Here is a 27,256-nt window from a genome sequence, read left to right as displayed (position 1 = left end):
GCTATGAAAAATGTCTGTAGAACCTATCTGTTGGCTATAAGCAATTGTGAGAATAATTCCAACATAAACACTTTACTATCTAACCAACTATGTTAAGAAAGCATGATAAAACCAAATCATTTTCAAACAACATACACCATACATGTAAATTTTACACAATTATAGAGAGGAAGCACAGTGGAATGGAAGGAATACTTAGAGTCTGGTAACTTGAACTCCCCACTTCCAACAATGTGCTGCTAACCACTTTAAGAACCCTGGGAAATTCATATAACTCTCAGGGCCTCAGTCTCCTCATATGTTAAAATGAGATAGTCCTATCTGAATACCAAGGTTGCAGCTCTAAGATCATGTAGCTGTTACTAGTGTTTTCACTGGGATAAACTGATTTAGTTGTCTCTATATTAATTTTTAGAAATTCTACTCATTAGACTATTTTACCTTTGCAGCAGCACAACGAACGGCCATGGATCTATCTGTTAAGCAGGATCTAGCAGCTTTATAAACATCCCTGTAGCAAGGTGTAGCAGCAGCTCCCAGTCCACTCAATATGTTTTGCAGACTCAGCATGATCTCATATCGACCTTGTGACTATCAAAGAGGAAAAAATTTAAAGACCAGGAAAAAAAAATTCTCTGTGAAGAACAGTATTAAGCATTGAAATTTATCTCATATTAGAGAAACTCAGATTTTTGTACACACTAACCAACCTATTCTGACATCAAGATGCATGAATAATTGCTGTTTCTTACAGTGTTTACTATTTTAAAAGTGTTACTTGTATATATTACACTTCAGCATAATACAAATTTTATAGGGTTGATGTGCAGATTAAATGAAATTATATGGGAAGCACCAGGCATATGGCTTGCATGTTGTCAAGCACTCGATAAATGGTTGCTATAAATGAGGTAACATGGTAAGAGTGCATGGTCTGCCACCTACTAGCTATATGTCTTTGGGCAAATCTGTTTCTTTATCTTAAAGATAAAAGTTAAATGATTGTTGTGAGGATCAAACGAGTTACTACATGTGAAGTGCTTAGAACAGTGCCTGACACACAGTAAATGCTCAGTTGAGTTCATAGCTATTGATATTTTACCATTTATTGGTTCGAGTATTTTAACTCAGAGGTTAAAAGTCTGGGTTTAGATTTTAAAAGACCTGGGTTTGAATCTTGGCTCTGAACCTTAGTAGCTGTGTGACTTTAAGTTGTTCTTACTTATTTCTTCATCTATAAAATGAGCGGTCCAGTGGCTAAGACTCTGTGCTTCCACTGAAGGGGGCATGGGTTCGATGCCTGGTCGGGAAACCAAGATCCCACATACTGCACAGCGTGGCCAAAAAAAAGAAATGAAAAAATGAAACGAGGATAAGATGAACCCCACTGTGCCAGTGTGAGAAGTAAACAAGCCCCTATGGGGAAATCATTCACCACAGTGCCTGGACTTAGTAAACACTCAAGAAATAGTAGCTGCTTATATTATGATGTTTTACTAAATGTTCCAAATGCTTTCTATGTCTCAGGAAGTTAAGGCCACTATAGGTAAGTTAAAGTTGGAGAAAGATCAAGTATCATTTTCATAGTAATGTTGTTAATTTATTTTTGTTCAAAGGAGCACGATAGTAATTATAGGTAGATATTAACAAAGTGAGTCCTAACGGGAAACTTCTTAACTTTCTTTTACGCCAATTTCAAATGCTATTTATCACTACTGGTGTGTATCAAAGGTGGAAATCCCTTTTGACATCTCCAAAACGTTGTGGTACTGAACCAACTAAATCATAAAGGTAAAAGTGGAGGAGCAATAAAGTACTTAGCAATAACTTTACATTTTCTTTTTTTAAAAAAAAATTTATTTATTTGGTTGCACCAGGTCTTCGCTGTGGCAGGCAGTCTCCTTAGTTGTGACCTGTGAACTCTTAGTAGCGGCATGCATGTGGGATCTAGTTCCCTGACCAGGGATCGAACCCAGGCCCCCTGCATTGGGAGCATGGAATCTTATCCACTGTGCCACCAGGAAGTCCCTAACTTAAAATTTTCTCAAACCTATAGAGTAATCCTCTGTTAACCATGAGGCCTAAAAAGTATAGCTTAATCAATGGAGTTAAGAGAAAAAAAAAAGTTTAAAGTGGCGATACCTCAGTAAATAAAAGATCTTACAGACACATCCTTTTAAATAAAACCAGATTTATGGATGTTAACAGTCTCTCCTCGTGGTTTGCTGTTAATCTCAACATAACTGAGAATTTTCCAGGCTTCCTGCCGTTATTGGCGCCTAGTTTCATATCATTACAGGTGGGAAAGATACTTCATGCGATTTCAGTCTTCTTAAACTTGCTCAGACTTGTTTGGGACCTAATATGTGATCTACCCTGGTGAATGCTCTGTGCCCTAGAAGAGGTATGTTTTGCTGTTGTTGGGTGGAATGATCAGGTTACGTCCATTAGGTCCAACTGGTCTAATGTGTAGTTCACTCCAAGGTTTGCGTCTTGATTTCTGTCTGCGTGATCTGTCCATTGATGAAACAGGGGATAACTGCAGTCCCCACTATGACTGTATTGCTGTGTATTTCTCTCTTTAGGTCTGCCAATATTTGCTTTATAATTTAGATGCTCTGAGGGGTGTATAAATATTTACATTGTTATAACTTTTTTTTTTTTTTTTTTTTGTGGTACGCGGGTCTCTCACTGCTGTGGCCTCTCCCGCCGCAGAGCACAGGCTCCGGACGCGCAGGCTCAGTGGCCATGGCTCACGGGCCCAGCTGCTCCGCGGCATGTGGGATCCTCCCAGACCGGGGCACGAACCCGTGTCCCCTGCATCGGCAGGTGGACTCTCAACCACTGCGCCACCAGGGAAGCCCCTGTTATAACTATTTTAAATAGTGATTATTGTAGCCATCATGCTACACATCCCTAATAGGTTACATTCTAATTAAACCTACTATTTACCACTTCATAGTGGCAAGACCCTTAAAACAGTACAATTCCATATACCCTCTCATATGCTTTATGTTGCTGTTTTTATATATTCTAATTCTATATATGTTAAAACCCACAATGCCTTCCATTTCTTTGTCTTCATCATGAGCTTTCTCTTACATAAATAAAGAATTAATGTATAGCCTATACCTGTGTCCACATGTTACCATTTATGGTGCTCAGTATCATTTTGTAAATCTGTTCACCTCCAGCATCAGGGTGCCTTCAGAGCAGAAAGATTTCCTTTTCCTTTCACCACTAAAAGACCTGCCACTGATAAATTATCTCAACTTCTATCCATCTTAAAATATCTGAATTTTCTCAGATTTTTCAAACATATTGGGCAAAGTTTTTTATTTTATAAAATGGTAATAAACTCTTATAAAAACTACAAAAAAAAATCTCTCCTCCTGAATTACCTTCTTCAATCTTTGTGTAAACTATTGATGTTCAAAAGTGATCTGCTGAGTTGATTCTCTCACCAGTTTTATGTTATGGACTTCACTTCTTAAAATTCTTGAATCAGTTACATTCTTCTTGAAATTTGGCAGATTTTATTATTTATTTTATTTATTTATTTTTGCGGTACGTGGGCCTCTCACTGTTGTGGTCTCTCCCGTTGCGGAGCACAGGCTCTGGACGCACAGGCTCAGCGGCCATGGCTCACGGGCCCAGCCGCTCCGCGGCATGTGGGATCCTCCCGGACCGGGGCACGAACCCGTGTCCCCTGCATCGGCAGGTGGACTCTCAACCACTGAACCACCAGGGAAGCCCAAATTTGGCAGATTTTACATTTGAATTTTCCCATGTTTTATCTTGATACAGTTAAAAAGAAATGTGTGTGACAGGCCAGCATTTTAATAAATTGTTTCAGGGCTGTTCTCTAGACTTTTTCCAAGCAAGGTAAGAACAGGAACTGGTGTGATTGTTTTATATTTAAAGGTGCTGAGTTATCCTTAAATATAAGGTACCACAGACTTAAAATTTTTGATATACAAACATACAAATGCTTTAATTTCAAAACTTGTTAAACTATAGTTGGCAAGAAATTACAGTATATCTTGGAAGTCCAATAAAGAGACAGTTACAAAAACAAAGAGTGTTTCACAATGGTAAATGATGCCAACAAATCAATGAGGCTAAGGCTGACAATATATATCCTGGCGACTGAAAGGTTATCCTGACCCTAGTCATGCTTATGTCCTCCACACTCTGTCCTACCCTGATTTTATTCCTTACACCCTTCTGATGCTGGTACAATACTAATCCATCCATCAGGTATATGGTAGTTACCAACTACGTATCTGGATCCTTGGTGACAAGCACTTGCTCTGGCACTAGTAAGTAGTATCAGATGGAAAAGGTGATGCAAGAAGAGGGAGCAGGGGTGGGTCTGCCAGAGAAACACCTTAGTTTGTGCCCATTTGAATTTATCTGAATACACAAAATTTTATTGCACGATTGCTTTTCTAATAAAGATTCAATATACAAAGTACATATGTGCACTACCTAGAATGTCATTTATGGATATATTTACATACATACATATATTTACATATGGATATATTTACATACATACTATGCTTGTCATAGGTAAAGCTCTTTTATTGACTTAAGAAACCATTAAAGTCTGTATTTACCTCTGCACTCTTCATAGCTTTAAGAATATTGCCCACTGTATCAGTAAAGGTGTTACCCAGTATTCTACCCAACTTCTTATACAAGGAACCCAAACACACCACAGCGGCGCTGGAACGACATTTAAATTAGAAATTAGTCATGAATGAAAAAACAGGAATAAAAGGATCTTAGCACACGTAAAGATGACTACTTAATTTTACTTTGAAAGGATAAAATTTCCCAGAATCTATTCCACTGTTAAATCCTAGGGAATGACACTTAGGTATCAAATAATTACATTTTCAATACAAGAATTTTTAAAAGATATATCTTCAACTAATCTAAATCTCAGCCCAAAGATTCCATCCCCTCAAATTTTTTACAAAATAATTTTTAATAGAACTGAGCTTCATATATCAGATAATCAAAGATGGTCTTAAAGATAAAAGAAAAAGAACAATGTTCTCATCAAGTCTGAAAACTTTATGGGAAAATACATTCTACTATAAGCTAAAAATTAAATAAACAAAAATTTCTATAACATTAGTACTATGCAACCATACATGGCAAATTGCCTTCTCTAAAAAACAGGTGATAAAATGAACTGAGTCCTACGGAGAAAGAAACTAAGTTGTTCTTTTAGGATCTTAGAAGAGTATTTTCCTATATATTTACTATTAATTTTCACTACTAAGAATTAATAAACTAAAAGAACATACAAAACGTGAAGAATTTAAAATACTTGTGCCTTAAACACTCAACTGCTAAAAGTAAATTTTATTTGTTTATTTTTATATATTTATTTATTTATTTGGCTGCACCGGGTCTTAGTTTTGGCACGTGGGATCTTCGTTGCAGTGTGAGGGATCTAGTTCCCTGACCAGAGATCGAACCCGGGCCGCCTGCATTGGGAGCTTGAAGTCTTAACCACTGGACCACCAGGGAAGTCCCTCAACTGCTAAAATTTTTATCAGACAGTTTTGATCCCCAAATCTAAGCTTCAAATGTCTAAAGCTTTTTTTTTTTTTTTTTTTTCTGTACACGGGCCTCTCACTGCCGTGGCCTCTCCCGTTGCGGAGCACAGGCTCTGGACGCGCAGGCCCAGCAGCCATGGCCCACGGGCCCAGCTACTCCGCGGCATATGGGATCCTCCCGGACCAGGGCACGAACCCGCGTCCCCTGCAGGCGGACTCCCAACCACTGCGCCACCAGGGAAGCCCTAAAGCATTTTTTAAAAGAACTGTTTCTCAGTCCGTGGGAAAATGTTAGATCTTTCTGAAAGTTAGATTCTTTAAAAAATGAGTAAAACAATTTGTATTCAGTTTCATAATAATTATCAAGTAGTTTGGGTTCTTTTTTTTTAATATATATTTTTTTATTTAACTGCATTGGGTCTTTGTTGCTGCGCATGGGCTTTCTCTAGTTGCGGCAAGCAGGGGCTACCCTGTTTGCAGTCCGCGGGCTTCTCACTGAGGTGGCTTCTCTTGTTGTAGAGCACGGGCTCTAGGCATGCAGGCTTCAGTAGTTGCAGCATGCAGGCTCAGTAGTTGTGGCACAGGGGTCCTAGAGCACGCAGGCTTCAGTAGTTGTAGCATGTGGGCTCAGTAGTTGTGGTGCATGGGCTTAGTTGCTCCGCGGCATGTGGGATCTTCCAGGACCAGGGATTGAACCCGTGTCCCCTGCACTGGCAGGTGGATCCTTAACCACTGCGTCACCAGGGAAGTCCAGGGGTTTTTTTTTTAAAGACTTATTTTACTGAAGTACAGATGATGAACAATGTTGTGTTAATTTCTACTGTAGAGCAAAGTTTGGGTTCTTTATAAAAATGATACAACAAAGAAGAACTCTTTTATGTTCAGTTTTAACATTTAACTTACAGTTTGGTGGGAAGATAACTTGGAGAATCATCTTTGCTTCGAATAAGATCATTACATTTATCGATTGTCTCATAAACAGAGAATGTATCTCCAATACTATAAAGAATGGCTAGATTCTTAGCAAGGAGTTTGCGAGTAGGAGGCCCTGGGGAGCTGTTCAACAAAGATAGGAGCTGTTCCACAAGAGTTTTCTGTTTCTCCCTTACATCACTCTAGAAAGGAAGGTAACAAAGATAATTCAAGTCAACATAATTACACATAATCCTCTAATATGATTTTTCTTTCATATAATTAAGAACTAACTAAAAGCCTCTAGAAAAATGCAAAATTATTTTGATTAAATAGTACAAATAAGTTGGTGGCATGGCTATTACACCTCATTAACAGGTAGTTTGTTGCCCTGCTGATATCTCCAAAAAATAAATTCTGAACTACAATATACTGGAGTCTTTGTGAACAAAGACAAGGGCTCTATTTTTTCTATGTCCTTCTTCTTAGGTTTGAAAGGTAGAGCAAATTTATATCTTAACTAGAGCTTCTTAGTTCTTAAGTCTCTGCCCAATATATATCTGCATCAATAAGCAGCAACCTAAAACCTATCACCAGAGCTGATCTTGTAATGGGTTACCTGTTTTACTCAGATCATTTTCTAAGTTTAGTGCAATTTTCTTTTTGCAAGCTTATGCATCTAAATGCCGATAGTGTGACTCCATTTTACTTGTCTATGCTCTGAAAAAGGAGTACAGAATATCATCACAGTGGTAATGGTATTCAGGCGCTCCCTGAGGCCTAAACTTCCACCATAAAATATTTGTTAATTTAGTGTATGGATTTTTGTCATTTGTTAAATTCTAAATGTCTCCATGAGTAGTCTTTGCACCATTTCTGCATTACATAGGGTGCTGTCATTCTGTAGAATATCTTTATTTTTAGGAGATGTATGCAAAAGTATTAGAAGTAAAGCAGCAACTCACATGGCTCTGTAAAACAGTTAAACATGGCAAAATGTTAACAACTGCTGAATGTCGGTAAAGGGTATGAGTGATTAGTCTTCACTTTCTGGTAGCCATTTCATAAACTTTTAAAAGGGAATGTGTTTACTCAAAGGCTCCTCAATTCTTACTCCCCTTAAAGAGTCCACACTTTTTTTTAAAGTGAAACTCCCATCACATTATTTAGCGCTATACTGCACCAGGATGTCATGCATGTGGAGTGACACAAGGTACAGAAGACAATGCTAATGAAATCCAACGCAATGTGCTCTGTAGTTAGTTTTTAATATATTTGAAAGTAATACTACAAATACTGGCTAATTTCTTCCTGCTCTTTTGAACAGAAGAAACCTCCTATTTCAATATAAAGTCTTACTAAGGTCTAACCTTTGAAAGCTAATTTAGGTTATACTGGACAGAACTAGAATATCAAATCAAAGGAACTTAAACATTATCTGGCAAGTAAAAAAAAACCTCAAAAAACAGTTTTTGCAATTTTACTCACCCTGCTGGTTGCTAGCAAGAGCTTCTCCAAATATCTCAACCAATCAAAAATAAACTCTGCCTTCTGAACGTCACCAAGTTGATTGTATGCTTCTTCATTCAGCAGTAAGCTATGAGCTAATTCCATTCCTTGCAGAAAATTCTCCTAGCTGGTCACGATTGTTCTCATTAAACTTCGGTCAATATACCTAAGGAAAAAAACCTATAATAGAGGAAAATAATATTTTAAAAGGAGGGTGAAAAGGAACACAATCACAATACTGGAAATCTTCCACAGAAAAGCACAAAGCATAAATAAATGGAGACATCTTCTGTAACAGCTCTAGGGTGAAACTGGGAAAATCCCAATAGTAAACCCTAGTTAACACTGACACAAAACCCCTTTTTTAGAGAGCAGACAGGAAAACAGAGTAGGATTATTGACATTCACATGCAAAAAGTTGCTAAACAGAAGAGACGTTCCATTAAAATTTTGAAAATTTTAAGGTTAGACTACTCAAGATTTTCAGTTTTCTCTGTAGCATAAGCACCTTTTTACTAAAATGGGTCATGGCTACATATTAACAAATGACCAAATCTCCAGACCTCCTGCTAAAATTCTATAGTAAAGCTTGATGTCTCCCTGGATCTTTGCCTCCATAAATAACCTGTCATTTACCTGGAGATTCAAGGAGCAGAGGGACTTATTCCTATTAAAACCTGTTCTCCCAATCTAACAAAGACACTGCCTGAGGCTAGGAGTTTTGGGAAAGAGTCCCATCCCAACAAGTATAGATAGTCTCCTTATCACTGAGAGCCTTGCTGTGAAAGCAAACTCATGTTTCTGAAGGCACTTGGATGGATGTTGTCCAGGGATCATAGCAATAAAGATCATGTCTGCTCTGACCCAGATCCAATGTAGCCTTCACGTCTGTTGCAGGAAATAATCAACATAAGACAGAGGAGGTTTTGTTTTGTTTCAGATTCATGATCATCTCCTGGGTACACTCTAGTTCCTGTGTTGCTTATATACAACACATAAGCATGTGTGCACAATACATACACACATACACAAATCTATAAGATGGCATTTGTGGTTATGGAATTTTTTATTTCTAGGTGCATGCTCAAGTATATGGCAGTAAAACACCATGATGTCTGTAACTCATTTTCACATGGTTAAGTACATCAATCAATTAGCCATAAAATATGGCAAAATGTTAACAGTTGAATGTTGGTAGTGGGTATGTGAGTAATCATTTTACTGTTCTTTAATTTTTCTGTATTTTTTAAAAGATCACAATAAAAAGTTGGAAAAATTATTTAAGAAGAGAAATTTTTTAAAAAACATAAGTTGGCTTTAAAAAAAATCATTACTACTACTTACAGGAGTAACAGCTATCATCAAGAACATTAAATGACAGAGATAGTACCATATACATATAAGATGGATACTCCTATTCACTGATGTACCAAAAATAAATTTGATACCTTATAAATAAAACTCCAAGCTGAACAGAAACAGGTAATTGGAACTGCACTGAAATACAGACAGAATGCTACAGGTAATTAAACTAAACCATATAAAATACAGAGCTCATATTCCCCTAAATAAATCTCAATCTTTTGTAGAGAAGCCAGCAAGATGTATTAGAAAATCAGATGGGAGAGACATGGGAAGGCTTTTCTTTCCTTTATTTTTTTCTCCAAGAAAGTTTATGGGTATAAAATTACCTAGAGTATCACATCATCATTATTGTTAAATAAGTAAAAGAGCCCCTCTAAAAGACAGTAGTCGCAAACTGGTACACTGTTGGCTAAATTTGGCCTGCAATGTACGTACTAGGGAAAAAAATTAGTTACTAACATTTAAACACAAGATTTTACACAAAAATCTGGGTCCATATCTCATACCGCAATGAATGACGGAATCTAAGAGGGGCAGGGACTCTCCATCAGGCACAGTCGCCAGCTAGACTGCCTCATTCACTTACATTATTTGCCAACTTCTATGGGTATTGAAGCTTTCAACCCCTACTCTTTACCTTACTTTCGTCCTCTGGCTTGGGTTAATAGCCTATATTTTCACTATGACGCTGCCCCAGAGGCCAAAAGACAGCTTTGATCACCACTGTCTTCTCAAACCTATGTGCTGCTTTTAGCCATCTGGGTTGTCCCTCCCTAATTAGTCCTGCCCACACGCCCAGTGCCACCCATGACCTAGCACCAACTGCCCTCAAAACAAAACAGAAGTGCACATTAGATTATTTTCATAAATGTCTATTTTTGAGGAACAAGAACAATATAAACAACCATGCTAACAAATTTACTTTTATAAAGATAATGTGAATTTTAGCTTCTTGTTTAAAAAACCCTCCTTTGGGCTTCCCTGGTGGCGCAGTGCTTGAGAGTCCGCCTGCCGATGCAGGGGACACGGGTTCATGCCCCGGTCCGGGAAGATCCCACATGCCACGGAGCGGCTGGGCCCGTGAGCCATGGCCGCTGAGCCTGTGCGTCCAGAGCCTGTGCTCCGCAACGGGAGAGGCCACAACAGTGAGAGGCCCACATACCGCAAAAAAAATAATTAAAAAACCCCCTTTACTTTCTTAAATTATCGAAGTGAACTGACCAAAATACATACAATTAAGGATAGAGTTAATAAATGTTACAGAATTAATTTCCAGAAGAAAGCTACTAAGTGTACCGAAGGTGAAAAGCAAGTTTGCACTCAGTATCTATGACTGTGAGAGGAAAAAAAAAACCTGAGTATCATAGAGAAAACTTCTTATAACCACCAGGGCAACTCAAAATCTCAAGAATCAAATTACCCTTTTTAGAGGTCATTAGGACTGCTCAAGAGACATTTTTTTCCTTAGGCAGCAGCAATATTGTGGTGTAAAATGATCTATCAAGAAGCAAAATAGCTAACACAATGCAATAATAAATAATTCAGTAAAAGGTTGAGATCATAAGCAGGGCATAAAGTTATCTACAATGCCCTCAATACATCCCTCATATAAATCACTCCTAAAAGAAGCAGACAATTCACACTGGTAATCCCACATCTAAACCCCCAAATCTAAAATGCACCTGCAATCTCCACATACCTACCATCAGTGAGAGAAGCAAATGCATTTTGCAAATAACAGATGCTCCTGCTCTAACCTACAGTTTCACTTTAGGATGATGAATACAAACGAAGTCAATCTACCGTTATGTTTTAATCTAACCACAACCCTATGGCTATATATACCTGAAGGATGCTTATTTTTCTAGTTTTTCTCTTATTTTCCGTTTTTATGTTTGTTGAGATTACAAAGTGATTAGTTTATTAAAAGTGAACATATATAACATTTTTCAAGGTACAGTTATGCTACTTGAAAAAAAGATTCCATCAAACTGTTGTGTGCCAACTGTAATGCCAGCCATTATTTTTGACAGAAACTAATTATTTATTGATCACTCATTATAGTCCAGGCACTACTCCAAGCGCTTTACATTTTCTTGAATAATTAATTCGCAAAACTGTCCTTGGGTAGCTATTTTTATTAGCACTATTTTAAGATGAGGACATTGAGGCACAGAGAAGTTGAGTAGCTTTCCTAAGGTCACACAGAACCTGGTCATACACTTCAGCAATCTGACTCTAGATATATGTGCTTTAACCACGAGATACTATGCTGCTACCCTTTTATCCAATCAAGCCTGTCAAACACCTTGAAGCCAGGCATTTTATTTATTCATTCATTCATTTTTATTGAAATATAGTTGATGTGCAATATTATGTTAGTTTCAAGTGTACTACATAATGATTTGACATTTGCAAACATGAAATGATCACCATATCTGTATAGGGTTTACAGAACTATTTTGGGAACATATGCTGAAGTTTATGCAGGGGGGAATAAGTCTCCCTAATCTTTTTGGTCGTTTTAGTTTTTTAAAATGATTTATTATGTCATTTTGAAGAGAGAAAAGAGAAAAAAAATCACATACATGCAAAGAAAACATCAAACACAAAATAAGATAGGTTTGTCGAATTGGTTTGTTGTTTTTTTCTTTCCAGAGCATTAAAAGACAATTTACAAAATGAATAAGCCACTCAGCAGTAAATGGAACTAATTCCAGAATGTATCAAGCAGTTAAAGTTTCGGAATCTTTCTCATACTTAAATTTAAATTACTTTTCTTTGACTCTCAACTCACGTCTCTAAAAGACATCACAACAGCTTCAACTCAGCCTCCAGGCTTTAGCTTCTCAGTATTGTTCAAAAAGCATACAGTAAAACAAACAAACAAAAAACCTCAAGAATCTCCCATACTTCAGGTACATACATAAATCTTTTTAAAACCTATTCCTTTCAAAAAACAAAACAAAACCCCAAAACAGTAATTAGCTTGTTGGGAAAGAAGGAAACTTTCCTCTACCCTTTTAGGTTTTTCTGGATGGTCTAAGATTAAATTGACATGAGACAGATTAACAGGAGAAAAATTTAATTCTGGACATACAGAAACCCCAGATACATGAAATGTTGAAAGACAGAAAGGTAAAATAAGGTATTATGCCATTCTAAGCTAAGGAATGGGACAGTGGCCTGGGGCTTCGAAGGGCAGGAAGAGTCATTCACAGGACGATTAAGAAGAGTAAATGTTTGGTAACTAGATGTTTGCTCTCACATAGAGATGGGTCTACTTAGATTAAAATTACCTCCAGCAATAACTCTTTTCTGGGAAAAATCCCAAATTTAAATTCTTCTAAGTAGTTATGGGAGAGGCAGTATTTTCTCTTGAACCCACAGCATCTCGACTGCCTTTAGTTCAAAACAATCCTCATGCAAAAGTGACACACTTTGGGCAGTTCGTTCTGAATCCCAAGATTTAATCTAGAAAGAAGATGGATCATTCTTTACTGACCTATTATTCCCTATGACCTGTGATTCAGGATTTGCAAAATTATAGGTTACAAAATAGGAACTCACAAGTTACACAGAGCATTAGGTCATAATTAAGATGTTGCCTAAGGAAGGTTGCCCTTGGTAGAAAGAAAATGAGGTCTTTCTGTTACTGTACTTTAAATATCCCTAGGCACAGTCTTAAAGTTGGTTTGCTGACACACTGTATTTCACTGGTTGTAGGGTAAAATGAATATTGAAGGAAATCACTTATAATTCTAGAGTTAACAGTTTCTTAATGATTTTAAAATCCTGTCTGTATTCCATTTTTGAATCTGAAATACTTTGCTTCTTCCTACAATAAACTATTTCAAAATTCACCTTAAAAAAAAAAGCCTTCCTTCAGGAAGCCTTTCATGATTATACTGTCTTCTCTTGGTATAGCACTTTTTCCATTATTATAGTTATGCTTCATAAAATGTTTGGCTTCTCTAGCCATCATTTAAATTGTGAGATGCTCCTAGTATTTTTCCAAATCATGATTCAAAAATGTTAACAATGATTATTAGAGTAGTAGCATTATGGGTAATGCTATCTTCTCTAGTCTCCAAATTTTTAATGATTTAAAAACTTTTAAAATGAAACCCTTAGAAACCAATAAATAAACTAAACTTCTGTTAGATTCCTTTTATAATCCATAATACCATTTGTTAGTATCATCTTCGTAACATCACAAGTGGGAAGGACAAATGTATTGCCTGCTGTAGTTCACAGCAATGCCTTTCACTTTCCAAACAGATTCCCAAATCACAAATTGACAACCGTAGCTATTACTCACTGAGCCAGGAACTTTGAGGTGCTTAATTTATATCACCTCTAATCATCACAAGGAAGAAAGCAAGGAAGGCATTACTCATCCCCATTTTATGGAAGAAAAAACTTACATGCCAATAAACAGTAGAGCTGAAAATGAACCCAGGTCTCTTTGGCAACAAAGCTCATTCTCCTTCCTCAATGCTAGGAAGCCCTTCCACAGGGGGAAAAAAGGAAAAACAGCATTTTTCATTAAGATGTAAGAGACAAAAAGTGTGGAATAAACAGGGCATGGCGGGGGGTGGGGTGGGGAGGCATTACTTTATATTTGGGCTCATTCTCTCCCTATTTCCCCCTACACCTTTTAGTAAATCACAAAATAGGTTTCACCTTCCAAGTCCTCCAAGGATAAGGGTCAAACTATTAAAAAGGCAGCACTGGGAAAACAGCAAAAGGAACAATACAGATGAGGTTGGTAAACAAAATTAAAAGCTAAACATGTCAAGACAGTAGACTTATAACAATGCAGACTAGTGATTCTCAACTCTGGCTGCTTTTTTTTTTTAATTAAAAAAATGTTTTTTAACATCTTTATTGGAGTATAATTGCTTTACAATGGTGTGTTAGTTTCTGCTTTATAACAAAGTGAATCAGCTATACATATACATATATCCCCATATCTCCTCCCTCTTGCATCTCCCTCCCACCCTCCCTATCCCACCCCTCTAGGTGGTCACAAAGCACTGAGCTGACCTCCCTGTGCTATGTGGCTGCTTCCCACCAGCTATCTATGTTACATTTGGTAGTGTATATATGTCCATGCCACTCACTTCGTCCCAGCTTACCCTTCCCCCTCCCCGTGTCCTCAAGTCCATTCTCTATGTCTGTGTCTTTATTCCTGTCCTGCCCCTAGGCTCTTCAGAACCTTTTTTTTTTTTAGATTCCATATATATGAGTTAGCATACAGTATTTGTTTTTCTCTTTCTGACTTACTTCACTCTGTATGACAGACTGTCCAGGTCCATCCACCTCACTACAAGTAACTCAATTTCATTTCTTTTTATGGCTGAGTAATATTCCATTGCGTATATGTGCCACATCTTTATCCATTCATCTGTCAATGGATACTTAGGTTGCTTCCATGTCCCGGCTATTGTAAAGAGAGCTGCAATGAAATTGTGGTACATGAGTCGTTTTGAGTTATGGTTTTCTCAGGGTATATGCCCAGTAGTGGTATTGCTGGGTCATATGGCAGTTCTATTTTTAGTTTTTTAAGGAACCTCCATATTGTTCTCCATAGTGGCTATATCAATTTACAGTCCCACCAACAGTGCAGGAGGGTTCCCTTTTCTCCACACCCTCTCCAGCATTTATTGTTTGTAGATTTTTTGATGACAGCCTCTGGCTGCTTTTAAAAAATACTGAAGTTGAGCCTAAACCAACTTAATCAGAATCTCTGGAGGCTGGGGTGCTGTGACAAATGGATTTTTCATTTAATCCTCACATCACCATTATAAAATGGTGACCAGGGGTAGGCTGCAGCTCCACTCACCACCAAAGTCATCCCTCTGCTAGCCAATCACCCCTGATTTTCCAGGAGGAAAATCACATACAAGTTTTGGAGCAATGGCTTGTAAGAAGCCCACACACCCTGTTTCCTTCTGACGTTAAGTTCATTTTGTTGTCCTTGGAAAAGGCTGTTTTTCTTTAACCAAAAATAACCAAAACGCTTAAAAAAACCCAAAAAAACTAGCACTATTAATTTATAAGTAAAGAATGCTGAGACTAGATAATATAGATAATTTTAATAGCTGATTAGTGTCCCCTACTCTCCTATAATTCATCTATTAAATTGGGTAAGAAAAATTTAACTTTATTATTTTTAGATAAGCCCATAGCAACTGAAACTGCTTTAGAAAATAGCAGGAATACGACAATGAAATTCAAATCTATGATATTAGTATTTGACATGAATTTAGTCTTTCTAGTTGTCTGTAATAACCCTAAAAATAAATTAGTTAACCATTAGTTAATACTTTAAAATGTTAAGTGTATAATACTGATTTAAGCTCAGTAAGGATTTGATTTAGCTGAGTGATTCAAAATTATACGTACTTTAAAACTAAATATTATAAATATAAAAACTTCATAGCCAATACTGAGATTTTAGAAAAGCTGATAGATTCATAGTGACAGTACAAACAGATTCCACTCTTTTGGAAAATATAAAGAAGCCATAGAAATATCAAAACCATTTGTCAAAAGCATCAGCTTTTGAAAATTCATGCCAGAGAAAGAAAAAGGAAAATATCACAAGCGTTAAGTGTTGATTACAGCACTATGAAAAGTGAAAACTGGAAACCTGAAAGTCCAACATTAGAGAAATGGTTAAATTAAGTTTGACATTTTCAAAGAGTATTAGGCTCTTATTAACAATTATAATTATAGAAACTATAAGTACATAAATCTTAAACGTCGAGGGCGTGCCATAGGTAAAGCAGTGTTTCCTAAAGAGTGTTTTGTAGAACAATAGTGCCAAAGAATGAGGAAATGAGGATAAGTGTTGTGTGTGAGGGAGCAGAATCCAAATCCAAATCCAAATCATTTTGGGAAATGCCAAGTTGGCAGTTTTCCTTCCTACAGAGGGTCCCCACACATGTAATATGGTAATGTGCACTACGTATTGCCAGAAGCGTGTGTGTGTGTGTGTGTGTGTGTGTGTACACACACATAAAATATATATAGGGTGGGCAAAAAAGTGCCTTCAGTTTTTTAAGTAAAAATAAAAGACACACTTTTCATTTTCACCAAGAACTTCATTGAAAAATGTATTCACCCTTTTGTTCCACTACCTTCTGCCATCTTTCAGGCAACTTCATAATTCCATCTTCTCAAAACTTTTTATCTTTTTGAGAAAAGAACTGTTCCAGGTGCATTTTACAGTCTTCCAGGGAACTGAATTTTTTTCCAATAAGAGAATTTTGCAAAGCCCGCAATCAATGGAAATCCGAAAGTGCAATATCTGGTGAATACAGCAGATGAATCAGAACTTCCCAGCCAAGCTGTAACAGTTTTTGCCTGGTCATCAAAGAAACATGCGGTCATGCGTTATCCTGATGGAAGATGATGCGTTTTCTGTTGACTAACTCCGAATGCTTTCTGTTGAGTGCTGCTTTCAGTTGGTCTAATTGGGAGCAGTACTTGTTAGAATTAATCGTTTAGTTTTACAGAAGAAGCTCACAATAGAGCACTCCCTCCCAACCCCACCATATACACATCACCTTCTTTGGATGAAGACCAGCCATTGGTGTAGTTGGTAGTGGTTCACTTTGCTTGCCCCACGATCTCTTCTGTTCCACATTGTTGTACAGTATCCACTTTTCATCTCCCATCACAATTTGTTTTAAAAACGGCACGTTTTCATTACATTTCAGCAGAGAATCGCATATGGAAATACGGTCAAGAAGGTTTTTTTGGCTTAAATTATGTGGAACCCAAACATCAAAGTGATTCACATAACCAAGATGGTGCAAATGATTTTCAACACTTGATTTGGATATTTTGAGTATGTCGGCTATCTCCCACCTCATATAAGGTTGATGGTTCTCAGTTAATGTCTCGATTTGATCACTAGCAACTTCAACTGGTCTACCTGACTGTGGAGCATCATCCAGCAAGATATCTCCAGCATGAAACTTCGCAAACCACTTCTGACATGTTCGATCAGTCACAGCGCCTTCTCCATACACTGCACAAATCTTTTTTTCTGTTTCAGTTGTGTTTTTACCTTTCCTGAAATAATAAAGCATAATATGCCAAAAATGTTGTTTTTCTTCCATCTTCAATATTAAAATGGCTGTACAAAAATTCACCAATTTTGATGTCTTTTATTATTTTTTAATAGATCTTTATTGGAGTATAATTGCTTCACAATACCGTGTTAGTTTCTGTTGTACAACAAAGTGAATCAGCCATATGCATACGTATGTCCCCATATCCCCTCCCTCTTGAGCCTCCCTTTGATCCTCCATAGCCCACCCCTCTAGGTTATCAGAAAGCAGCCAGCTAATCTCCCTGTTCTATGCTGCTGTTTCCCACTAGCTAACTATTTTACATTCGGTGGTGTACATATGTCGATGCTACTCTCACTTCGCCCCAGCTTCCCCCTCCCACCCCGTGTCCTCAAGTCCGTTCTCTATGTCTACATCTTTATTCCTGGACTGCAACTCGGTTCATCAGTACCATTTTTTTAAGATTCCACATATATGCATTAGCATACGGTATTTGCTTTTCTCTTTCTGACTTACTTCACTCTGTATAACAGACTCTAGGTCCATCCACCCCACTACAAATAGCTCAATTGTGTTTCTTTTTATGGCTGAGTAATATTCCATTGTATATATATGCCACATCTTCTTTATCCATTCATCCGTCAGTGGACATTTAGGTTGCTTCCATGTCCTGGCTATTGTAAATAGTGCTGCAATGAACACTGCGGTACATGACTCTTTTTGAATTACGGTTTTCTCAGGATATATGCCCAGTAGTGGGATTGCTGGGTCATGTGGTAGTTCTATTTTTAGTTTTTTAAAGACCGTCCATACTGTTTTCCATAGTGGTTGTATCAATTTACATTCCTACCAACAGTGCAGGAGGGTCCCCTTTTCACCACACCCTTTCCAGCGTTTACTGTTTCTATATTTTTTGATAATGGCCATTTTGACCAGCGTGAGGTGATACCTCATTGTAGTTCTGGTTTGCATTTCTCTAATAATTAGTGATGTTAAGCATCTTTTCATGTGCCTCTTGGCCATCTGTATGTCTTCCTTGGTGAAATGTCTATTTAGGTCTTCCACCCATTTTTTAACTGCATTGTTTGTTTTTTTGATATTGAGCTCCATAAACTGTTTGTATATTTTGGAGATTAATCCCTTGTTGTTTCATTTGCAAATATTTTCTCCCAATCTGAGGGTTGTCTTTTTGTCTTGTTTATGGTTTCCTTTGCTGTGCAGAAGCTTTTAATTAAGTCCCATTTGTTTTTGTTTTTATTTCCGTTACTCTAGAAGGTGGGTCAAAAAAGATCTTGCTGTGGTTTATGTCAAAGAGTGTTTTTTCTATGTTTCCTCTAAGAGTTTTATAGTGTTTGGTCTTACATTTAAGTCTTTAATCCATTTGGAGTTCACTTTTGTGTATGGTGTTAGGTAGTGTTCTAATTTCATTCTTTTACATGTAGCTGTCCAGTTTTCCCAGCACCACTTACTGAAAAGGCTGTCTTTTCTCCATTGTATGCTCTTGCCTCCTTTGTTGTAAATTAGGTACCCATGTGTGTGTGGGTTTATCCCTGGGTATTCTATCCTGTACCGCTGATGTATATTTCTGTTTCTGTGCCCGTACCATACTATCTTGATTACTGTAGCTTTTTGGTATAGTTTGAAGTCGTGGAGCCTGATTCCCCCAACACCATTTTTCTTTCTCAAGATTGCTTTGGCTATTCGGGGTCTTTTGTGTTTCCATACGAATTGTAAAATTTTTTGTTCTAATTCTGTGAAGAATGCCATTGGTAGTTTGATGGGGATTGCACTGAATCTGCAGATTGCTTTGGGTAGTATAGTCATCTTCAAATATTGATTCTTCCAATCCAAGAACATGGTATATTTCTCCATTTATGTCATCTTTCATTCCTTTCATCAGTGTTTTATAGTTTTCTGAGTACAAGTCTTTTGCCTCCTTAGGCAAGTTTACTCCTTGGTATTTTATTCTTTTTGTTGCAATGGTAAATGGGAGTGTTTCCTTAATTCTCTTTTTGATTTTTCGTTGTTGGTGTATAGGAATGTCAGAGATTTCTGTGCATTAATTTTGCATCCTGCAACCTTACCAAATTCACTGGTTAGTTCTAGTAGTTTTCTGGTGGTATCTTTAGGATTTTCAAGTATAGTATCATGTCATCTGCAAACAGTGACAGTTTTACTTCTTTTGCAATCTGGATTCCTGATAAGTCTTTTTTTAAATGCATGCAGATACGACAGCTCTCACATGTAATCTAACAAAATCGTTTCAAATGAAGTTAAAGACAACTAAGCGCTACTAGAGCTATCTTACAGAAAAAACTGAATGAACCTTTTGGCCCACCCAGTATATATATGGCACTCGATGTTTCTCAACATCTTTTAAGTATGAACCTTTGCCCCACCTTTACCTTTTTCTTGTTTTCCCCAGCTGGGAACCCTGTGAACTCAGTGTTCTATAGTGCACAATCTTTAAATACTAATCATTAAAGACTATTGTAAGTCAAAAAATTTAAAATTCCCTTTCGTTTATACTGTGATAGGATTTTTTAAGAAGTAGAAGAATGCGTAACAAGTCAATGTCACACTTCTGCTTAAAAGTAGCCATTTCTGGGACTTCCCTGGTAGTGCAGTGGTGAAGAATACACCTGCCAACACAGGGGACACGGGTTTGAGCCTTGGTCCGGGAAGATCCCACATGCTGCAGAGCAACTAAGCCTATGCGCCACAACTACTAAGCCTGCGCTCTAGAGCCCACATGCCAAAACTACTGACGCCTGTGTGCCTAGAGCCCATGCTCCGCAACAAGAGAAGCCACCGCAATGAGAAGCCTGCGCACCACAACAAAGAGTAGGCCCCGCTCGCCGCAACTAGAGAAAGCCCACATGCAGCAACGAAGACCCAACGCAGCCAAAAATAAATAAAATTTTAAAAAATAATAAATTTATTTAAAAAGTAGCCATTTGTGATTAATATTTTGGATCAAATTATCTAACATTCAGGATTCTAAATATAAACAGAATCTTTTCTACTCCTGGAATATGAGTAAAGAAAAAATAGTTTTAATTAACCTAGTATATTTAAGATTTATCAGTTCACATAAAAATCTGTATTATTCATAATTTTAACAATCTAAAAATGGCTTGTTGCACCATAAATTTTAAAATTTCATTTTTGGATTCTGAATACAATTCCCATAAAATCAACTTAATCCATGTTGTCAACTTAATCCATTTTGTCATATGACAAAAATCTAACTTGCATCATGCCCCAGGCACAGCACTAATACCTTGTTTTACTATATAATGAAAATACATTCAGTGTACCAAGATTCAAACAATATTTCCTGCAAACTTGGTAGAAATGGCAAGAATGTTGCTTCTCACCACTGCATAATACAAGTCAATAGGAAAGGCAGATACGCTCAACTCCAAAAACTGATGGGGAGCACATCCTATAGGACAGAGAAGCTAGGATGGAATAGGAAAGAAACAGGAGTTATACAGAAATTTATAAGTTGGGGTAAGAAAGGGCCAGAAGTAGGGATGCAATTTCTTTTGCCTTCCTTTCTTGTTTTTCCAAAGTGCTGTAGATTACCATTAGGGACAAGAAGAATGGCAGAAGCTGCATTCGATGAAGGAGATTGCCAATAGGGGCCCCATTTGATGTCCAGCCCTGGGAATTCTCCTTGCAGATTACAAAAGAGAAAACCTTGAAGGGTAAAAGGAAGTATGGGTGGAGGGGGAGGGGAACTGAGCAGCAGGAACCAACTCTAATAAGGAAATGATGGAAAAGGAACTAACATTTCTTGAGGATTTACTTACTAGAAACTTTTAATTCACTGTCTCATTTAATCTTCATAACACTGAGACTCAGATATTATCATCCTCATTTTACAGATGAGGATAATGAGTTAAGCAATTTGTCCAACATGAAGACGCTATTTAAGTGGAAGAAAGATTAACGCCTACATCTGTCTAGTTTCAATGTCCATGTTCCTTCAACTACTTTCTACATTCTCTTCATATAGTCTCTAATCACTGCTATTACTGACAGTTACTGCCATGCCCACTGAAGCATCTAATCTTTATAACTTTGTTCTTTCTTATCACTTCACTCTCATCTTAGGTCTCCAATACTTCTAGGCTTTTTGATAAAGTGTGAGGTCTACTAGAGACATCAACTTCCAGAGGGCCCTTTCCATCTAGACAGTAAATCAATAAGTACTAACAGTGTTAGGTTAGTCTTTGGCTATTCTTGACAATTTTTATCACTCTTTATTCCACAAACCAACTCTTCCACCTCCCCCTGGGAAGAAAGATTTCACTTTGGAATTCCAGAAGGCAAATTTTAAAAGAGAAATTTTACTCTAATATCTCCTACCACACTCAATTTGAAAGTCACTATCTAAGCAATCTCACTACTTGGTACCTAATTATGAATCCAGTAACAAGAAGTACAATAAAAAACAAAACAAGTTTAAAAAAAAGAAGATATACAGCAATTGTTTCAAAAATCATGACCTTTACTGACATAAGTTTCTTGTCTCTCAACGTCAGTTTATTCTTAGTTTAGTTTAGACATGACTAATAATCCAGTTATCTGGATTCTAGTTAGGGTGGAGTAGAGCACCATATTAAAAGTGAAGAAGCAAACTCATTGAGAGCAGGAAGAAGTCAGAGCAGGCAGGTATCAGTGATGGAAGTGACCAAAATACTATTTAATACAGGTATTTTAAAAAGCAGGCAACATGGGGATACTTAGTTCAAGAGCAAAGTGCACAAGATGCCATTATTCCCCCAGCTCATCAGAGGCCAGGAATCCTTGCTCAATTTTCCAAAATATCACTGTTTTTGCTGCTCATGAAATCTGCCACCTAGGATTTCCTAGTCAGCCATTAAGAGTCCACCTGCTATAGAATCCCCTCCTTTTTCCCCTTCTAACTATTCATGGCTCTTGCACGCTGGTTAGCATTCACAGATTCACCCTTAATGGGCACTATGGTCTGACATCTTGGCTTTTCCTCACGGTTCCCACTTCTAATTTACAACATATCTTATGAAATGCCTAGTCTATAATTTAGCTACAGCTCTGACTCTCTTGGAGCCCTACCTGAGGGTTCTTGTTTTTTAGCAGACACTGTTTCCTACTCCCTGCCAGATGCCTAAGTAGGCTCTTAACGTTGCAAGTGCAGCTCCCTGGAACAACTCCATTATTCCTCTGCTTTCTGGCTGCCACCATCATGGCCCACCCAAGTAATACACTGAACATACCATCTATTACCTCTAACCCCTAGTTGCTCTGGGGCAGCACTCCATAATCAAACTCACTGATATTTCTGCAGCAAAAGATAAACATTCACATAAAGGTGGGATAAATAATGACTATAAATAGCTTCATATCAGCTCAGGTGATGTTTTGCTGCCAAATGAGTTAAGAAAAAAGCCTTTTGGACTCTGTAAGTTTACGGGATTTTATACCTGCATATACTTTTCTTATCTTTTTTGTTTTTTTGCTTTGCAGATTTCCTCCCAAAATATCTTTTAAAAATTTTTGTGCATTTCAATGGGTAATTTCAATTTTCTGATAATCTTTTTTTTTTTGGCGATACACGGGCCTCTCACTGTTGTGGCCTCTCCCATTGTGGAGCACAGGCGCCGGATGCACAGGCTCAGTGGCCATGGCTCACGGGCCCAGCCGCTCCGCGGCATGTGGGATCTTCCCGGACCAGGGCACGAACCCGTGTCCCCTGCATCGGCAGGCAGACTCTCAACCACTGCGCCACCAGGGAAGCCCCTGATAATTTTACTTACATAAAAAATGTATTGAACAAGTGAGGTATTATTATGAATATATATACAAAAACATGCATATATTCAACATACAGAAATCTACAAGCCCAAGAGAAAAGGATATAGACAGATGCTGTTGTATATCCATAGAGAAGCATAATCTAGAAAATAAGTACAAAGAAGTACATATATAAAATATTTTATTTAGTGAAGTTAGAACCATACCACGGTTTTAAGATTAGCAAAAGTATATACTCTGCTTTAAATATTTAAATATCACCTCATACAAGTTTTCCTTCTTTCCTGTCACATAATTAGCTCTAATTTCTTAGGCAGGTAACACTAACATAATACTTTAATATGGCTATATTATGCTTCTTTTCTAGAAATAATTATCTTTTAAGTTGTTACGACTAAAAGAAAATCCCTAACATGATTCAGGATACATGCTCCAGTTTCAATCTGTTGGGTATCTGTTTAGACGGTTCCAATTTCCAATTTGGGTGTTACTGTATATATACGTTTGACTTCATGCTCACAGTTACACTGTCAATAATTTTGTCTGATCTTTTAATCAATGTCACTAGATTCATGGTAAAAAAAAAAGTCTGAGTAAAAATAACTTACTGTTACTTGTGAAAAACACAAATATTAAAAAGAGACTTTACTAAATGAAAAAAAATTTCCACATCAGATCTAAATTAAAACTAGAATTATAAAGTTGTTAGAAAACACGTAAAAATCCTTCCCTTTCTCTAGCCTTCCAAAAGGCTAGAATTGCTGAAATTAAAAATTATTAGGTAAATATAACAGAAAAGGCATAACCTTTTTCCCTCATTACACATCTAGGATGTGGAAGCATTTATGGGATCCAGTAGTTCACCTAACATAATGAAAAAGATGGAGAATTAAAACTGAACTTAACCTACTTCCTCCCACAAAAGATACAGTGATTAAGAGTTTACAGAGTTCTAGTCCAGGGTCAGCAATTTTTTCCTGTGAAGGACCAGAGAGTAAATATTTTAGGCTGTGTGGACCACACAGTCTCTATCATAACTACTCATAAACAATACATAAACCCATAAATAGATGAGTGTGGTTATGTTCCAGTACATTATCTATAAAAACTGGCAGCAGGCTGGATTTGACCCACAGCCTGTCAATTGCTGACCCCTAGTGTAACCGAAAGAATTTAACACTACAACTAGACAAAAGATTCAATTAAATGATATAAACAAGTCTCTACTAATTCCTTAGGCCTCAGTTAATTCATTTCTTAAATGAAGTTTAATAACAGTTTCTGCAGTCTCCTTAAAATGCAGAAATGCTTTTCTGTGAGAGGACTAAGGTCCCACGAAGAGGCTGTTCAAAGCCATCAACTATACTATGGATAATTAATGAAACACAAGAGTCAATAAAGCCTTTTTAAAAAAATGCCGATGTCATTAAACTGGTTAATCAGGATTTAGAATAAACGAATTTTAGAATATGAAGGGACCTGAACAAAGCCAGAGTTTAATCTTTTATTTTATTCAAATGATAATTAAGAAAAGCTCATAAAGGTTATCAACTCTCTCAATCCCCTTTTTGAAATAAAGCTGAATGGAAGAAAGGAAGATGGGTGTATTGCTTAAAGACGAGAGTTCTTAAATTTTTTCCTTAGAGAACGTATTATTAGTGCAATTTCTAAAAATTTTAAGGTACTTTGTATTATGTATTTTCTGTTCTTAAGTCAGATACAATGATAAACAAAAAGAAAAGAAGAGAAAAGTTAACAAAGATCCGTAAACAGCAGTGGAGGAGCTTAAGCTAAAATTCAGGTCTCCCGTCAGTTTAGGAATCTTCCAATACTATAACTATCTATATAAAATAGCTGTACTTTTTCCAACTGTCACTATTCTTGTTATAAACCCTGCCTGCTTACCCATTTCATTAACGGGGAAAAAATCTATGGTATTAAAATGTAAGACAAATCTCGGCTTCAATGCTGACCTAAAACCACTTTCTCAAAGACATACTTTCTAAAATGTTTGAAAATGAAACAGGGCAATTCTCCTTTCCCCATCCACCTAATCCCAGCTCCAAGCACACTTTTTCCTTACACTATAATCTCACCAGAGTATTTTCTCTGACAAAGTTCTGAACCCTACTTATGGGCCCCTTTTTTCCCTTTTCACGTCTTCTCTAGGCTGTTAACTTCCTTAAGGGCGCTGAGCCTGCACATAAAAGATGCTGAGTATTTGTTGAATAAAGGACCGCACATAAAAACAGTGTATAACTATGACCTTTAATAAAGGAGTGCAAATCATTTGACACCTATTCTCTGACTTGACAGTTACAAAAATCATCTTACCTTATCGGAGGTATACATTACTATGACTAGTAAATACCGTAAAGCGCTTCATAAAGTTTCCAAAGACTTTATAACCTCTAGAAATGACACTGTGCTGGCCGAAAGTAGGGTAAGAAAAAGTGCTTCCTCGTACTAAGCAAATGCTACCCCGGCAAAGGCTTACTTTCCTTGCGAGAAGGCACTATCCATAATCCACTCCACTGCTCCCGGAAACGCGCCTCCAGGGTTGCGCGCGGGCGTTTGGAGAACCTCTCTCGAAGCTCGGGTTGGGGCCCCGCTCCCGGCCAACCCCCGGCGCGGCGGGCGCCGCCAGGGCGGGTCCGGGGAGTGGCGCGCCGGCGAAGCGGGCTACGACCTTCCGACCTTCCCCGCAAGCCTGGGGGCTCCCGCCGGCGGCCAGAGTCCACGCCTACCTGTTGTGCACGGGGGAAACCAGACTTTCCCGGAGCCCAAGAGGAAGGACGGAGTGCACGGCTACTCTGCCATCCCCGCGCCGCACTTCAGCCCCTTCTCGGCGGGCTCCGGCCCCTTCGGCCAAATCACCTAATCCCTCGTCCCGTTCCTGCTTCCCGGGTCCCAGCTTCCTCCACCGCTTCGCTGCCGCGACCACCCCGGGGACCCTCAAGCCGCTCAACTTACAGTGCAGGCCCCGGTGTGTGGTTCTTCGCAGCCAGCAGGCAGCACGGACACCGCCCCCTCGCGCCGGGAGCCGCCTCCACCGCGGGGATTCCCGACTGCTCGCTCCCGGGGTCCGCCACGACCACGACTCAGCGCCCGTCCCAGCCTCGCCAAGTTATCGGACCCACAGCGCTGAGACTCGCAGGCTGTAGCGACGGCGGGAGGGGCGCGCGCGGGGCGGGACTGAACGCTCGGAGCCTGGAGTGCGGCGGGAGCCAGCGATTGGGAACGCGCCCCGTACCGCGCCGAAGCCCCGCCAGCCGGCCGCCGAGCTATCGAGCGCCCACACTGGCAGGCGTGACTGCTCCACCTCCGAAAGAGCGATGGCGGAGACTGCGGCCTAGATTGAGGCCAGGTCAGCGTCTTTGCAGTCTGGAGAGCTTGGCCACACCCATTTTTGTTTGTTTTCGACGCTACCCAGAATCCTTGGGGCATCTGAAGTCTAAGACACAACTGGAGCCTGTAGAAATTCAGGCAGGGAGTGCCGTGGGTGTAGGTGGTGGAATGCTAGACTGGGAAGGGGCCTTAGAGAGCCTTGTGTCCTACAGCTCGAAACTCTGGGGCCTGACGTAAAGTAGCTTGCTCAAGGTCACACACCCAGTCACTGGCGGAACTGGGATTAACAACCTCTTGGCCCCAAGTCAAGTGCGTTTTTCTAGTATACTCAGCATTTTGAACGTAATTTTTCAATTTTTATTTTGAAACAAGCACAAGCTTACAGAAATGTTGCAAGTATAGTACAGAAAACACTTTTCTTTCCTGAACCATTTGTGATCTAAGTTGCTGACACAATGCCACATTGTCCCTAAATACTTTAGTGTGTAGTTCTACTAATAAGCACCTCTGTTACATAATCACAATATAACTATCAAAATCAAAATATTTATGTGATACATTACATTTTGCCAGTTGTCTCAATAATGCTCTTTATGATGAAAGGATTCAGTTCAGGATCAAGCACTGTACTTACTTGTCATGTATCTTTAGTCA

At 38.3% G+C, this 27,256-nt stretch overlaps 1 protein-coding gene across 8 annotated transcripts in view; it reads right to left on the bottom strand.

The window, feature by feature from the left end:
* HEATR5A (HEAT repeat containing 5A) overlaps positions 1-26,461 on the bottom strand; it is a 112,613-nt gene extending 86,152 nt beyond the window's left edge. For 7 of the 8 annotated variants that reach the window (XM_082647196.1, XM_082647199.1, XM_082647202.1 and 4 more), the window contains exons 1-5: positions 26,228-26,461; positions 7,977-8,177; positions 6,480-6,691; positions 4,623-4,731; positions 442-591 (exon numbers count right to left, since the gene is read on the bottom strand). In XM_082647196.1, coding sequence (XP_082503322.1) covers positions 442-591; positions 4,623-4,731; positions 6,480-6,691; positions 7,977-8,102 — 597 coding nt within the window. In that variant the 5' untranslated portion in view covers positions 8,103-8,177; positions 26,228-26,461. Of the gene's footprint in view, positions 1-441; positions 592-4,622; positions 4,732-6,479; positions 6,692-7,976; positions 8,178-13,789; positions 13,811-26,227 lie in introns of those variants that run through there. The other variant, XM_082647197.1, reaches the window with a different exon arrangement.
* Positions 26,462-27,256: the final 795 nt, after the last annotated feature.

This window comes from Grampus griseus (assembly GCF_964374135.1).
Source record: "Grampus griseus genome assembly, chromosome: 2".
Lineage (NCBI taxonomy): Eukaryota > Metazoa > Chordata > Mammalia > Artiodactyla > Delphinidae > Grampus > Grampus griseus.
The sequence above is the reverse complement of the archived record's forward strand: the minus strand, read 5'-3'. Positions and strand labels throughout refer to the sequence as shown.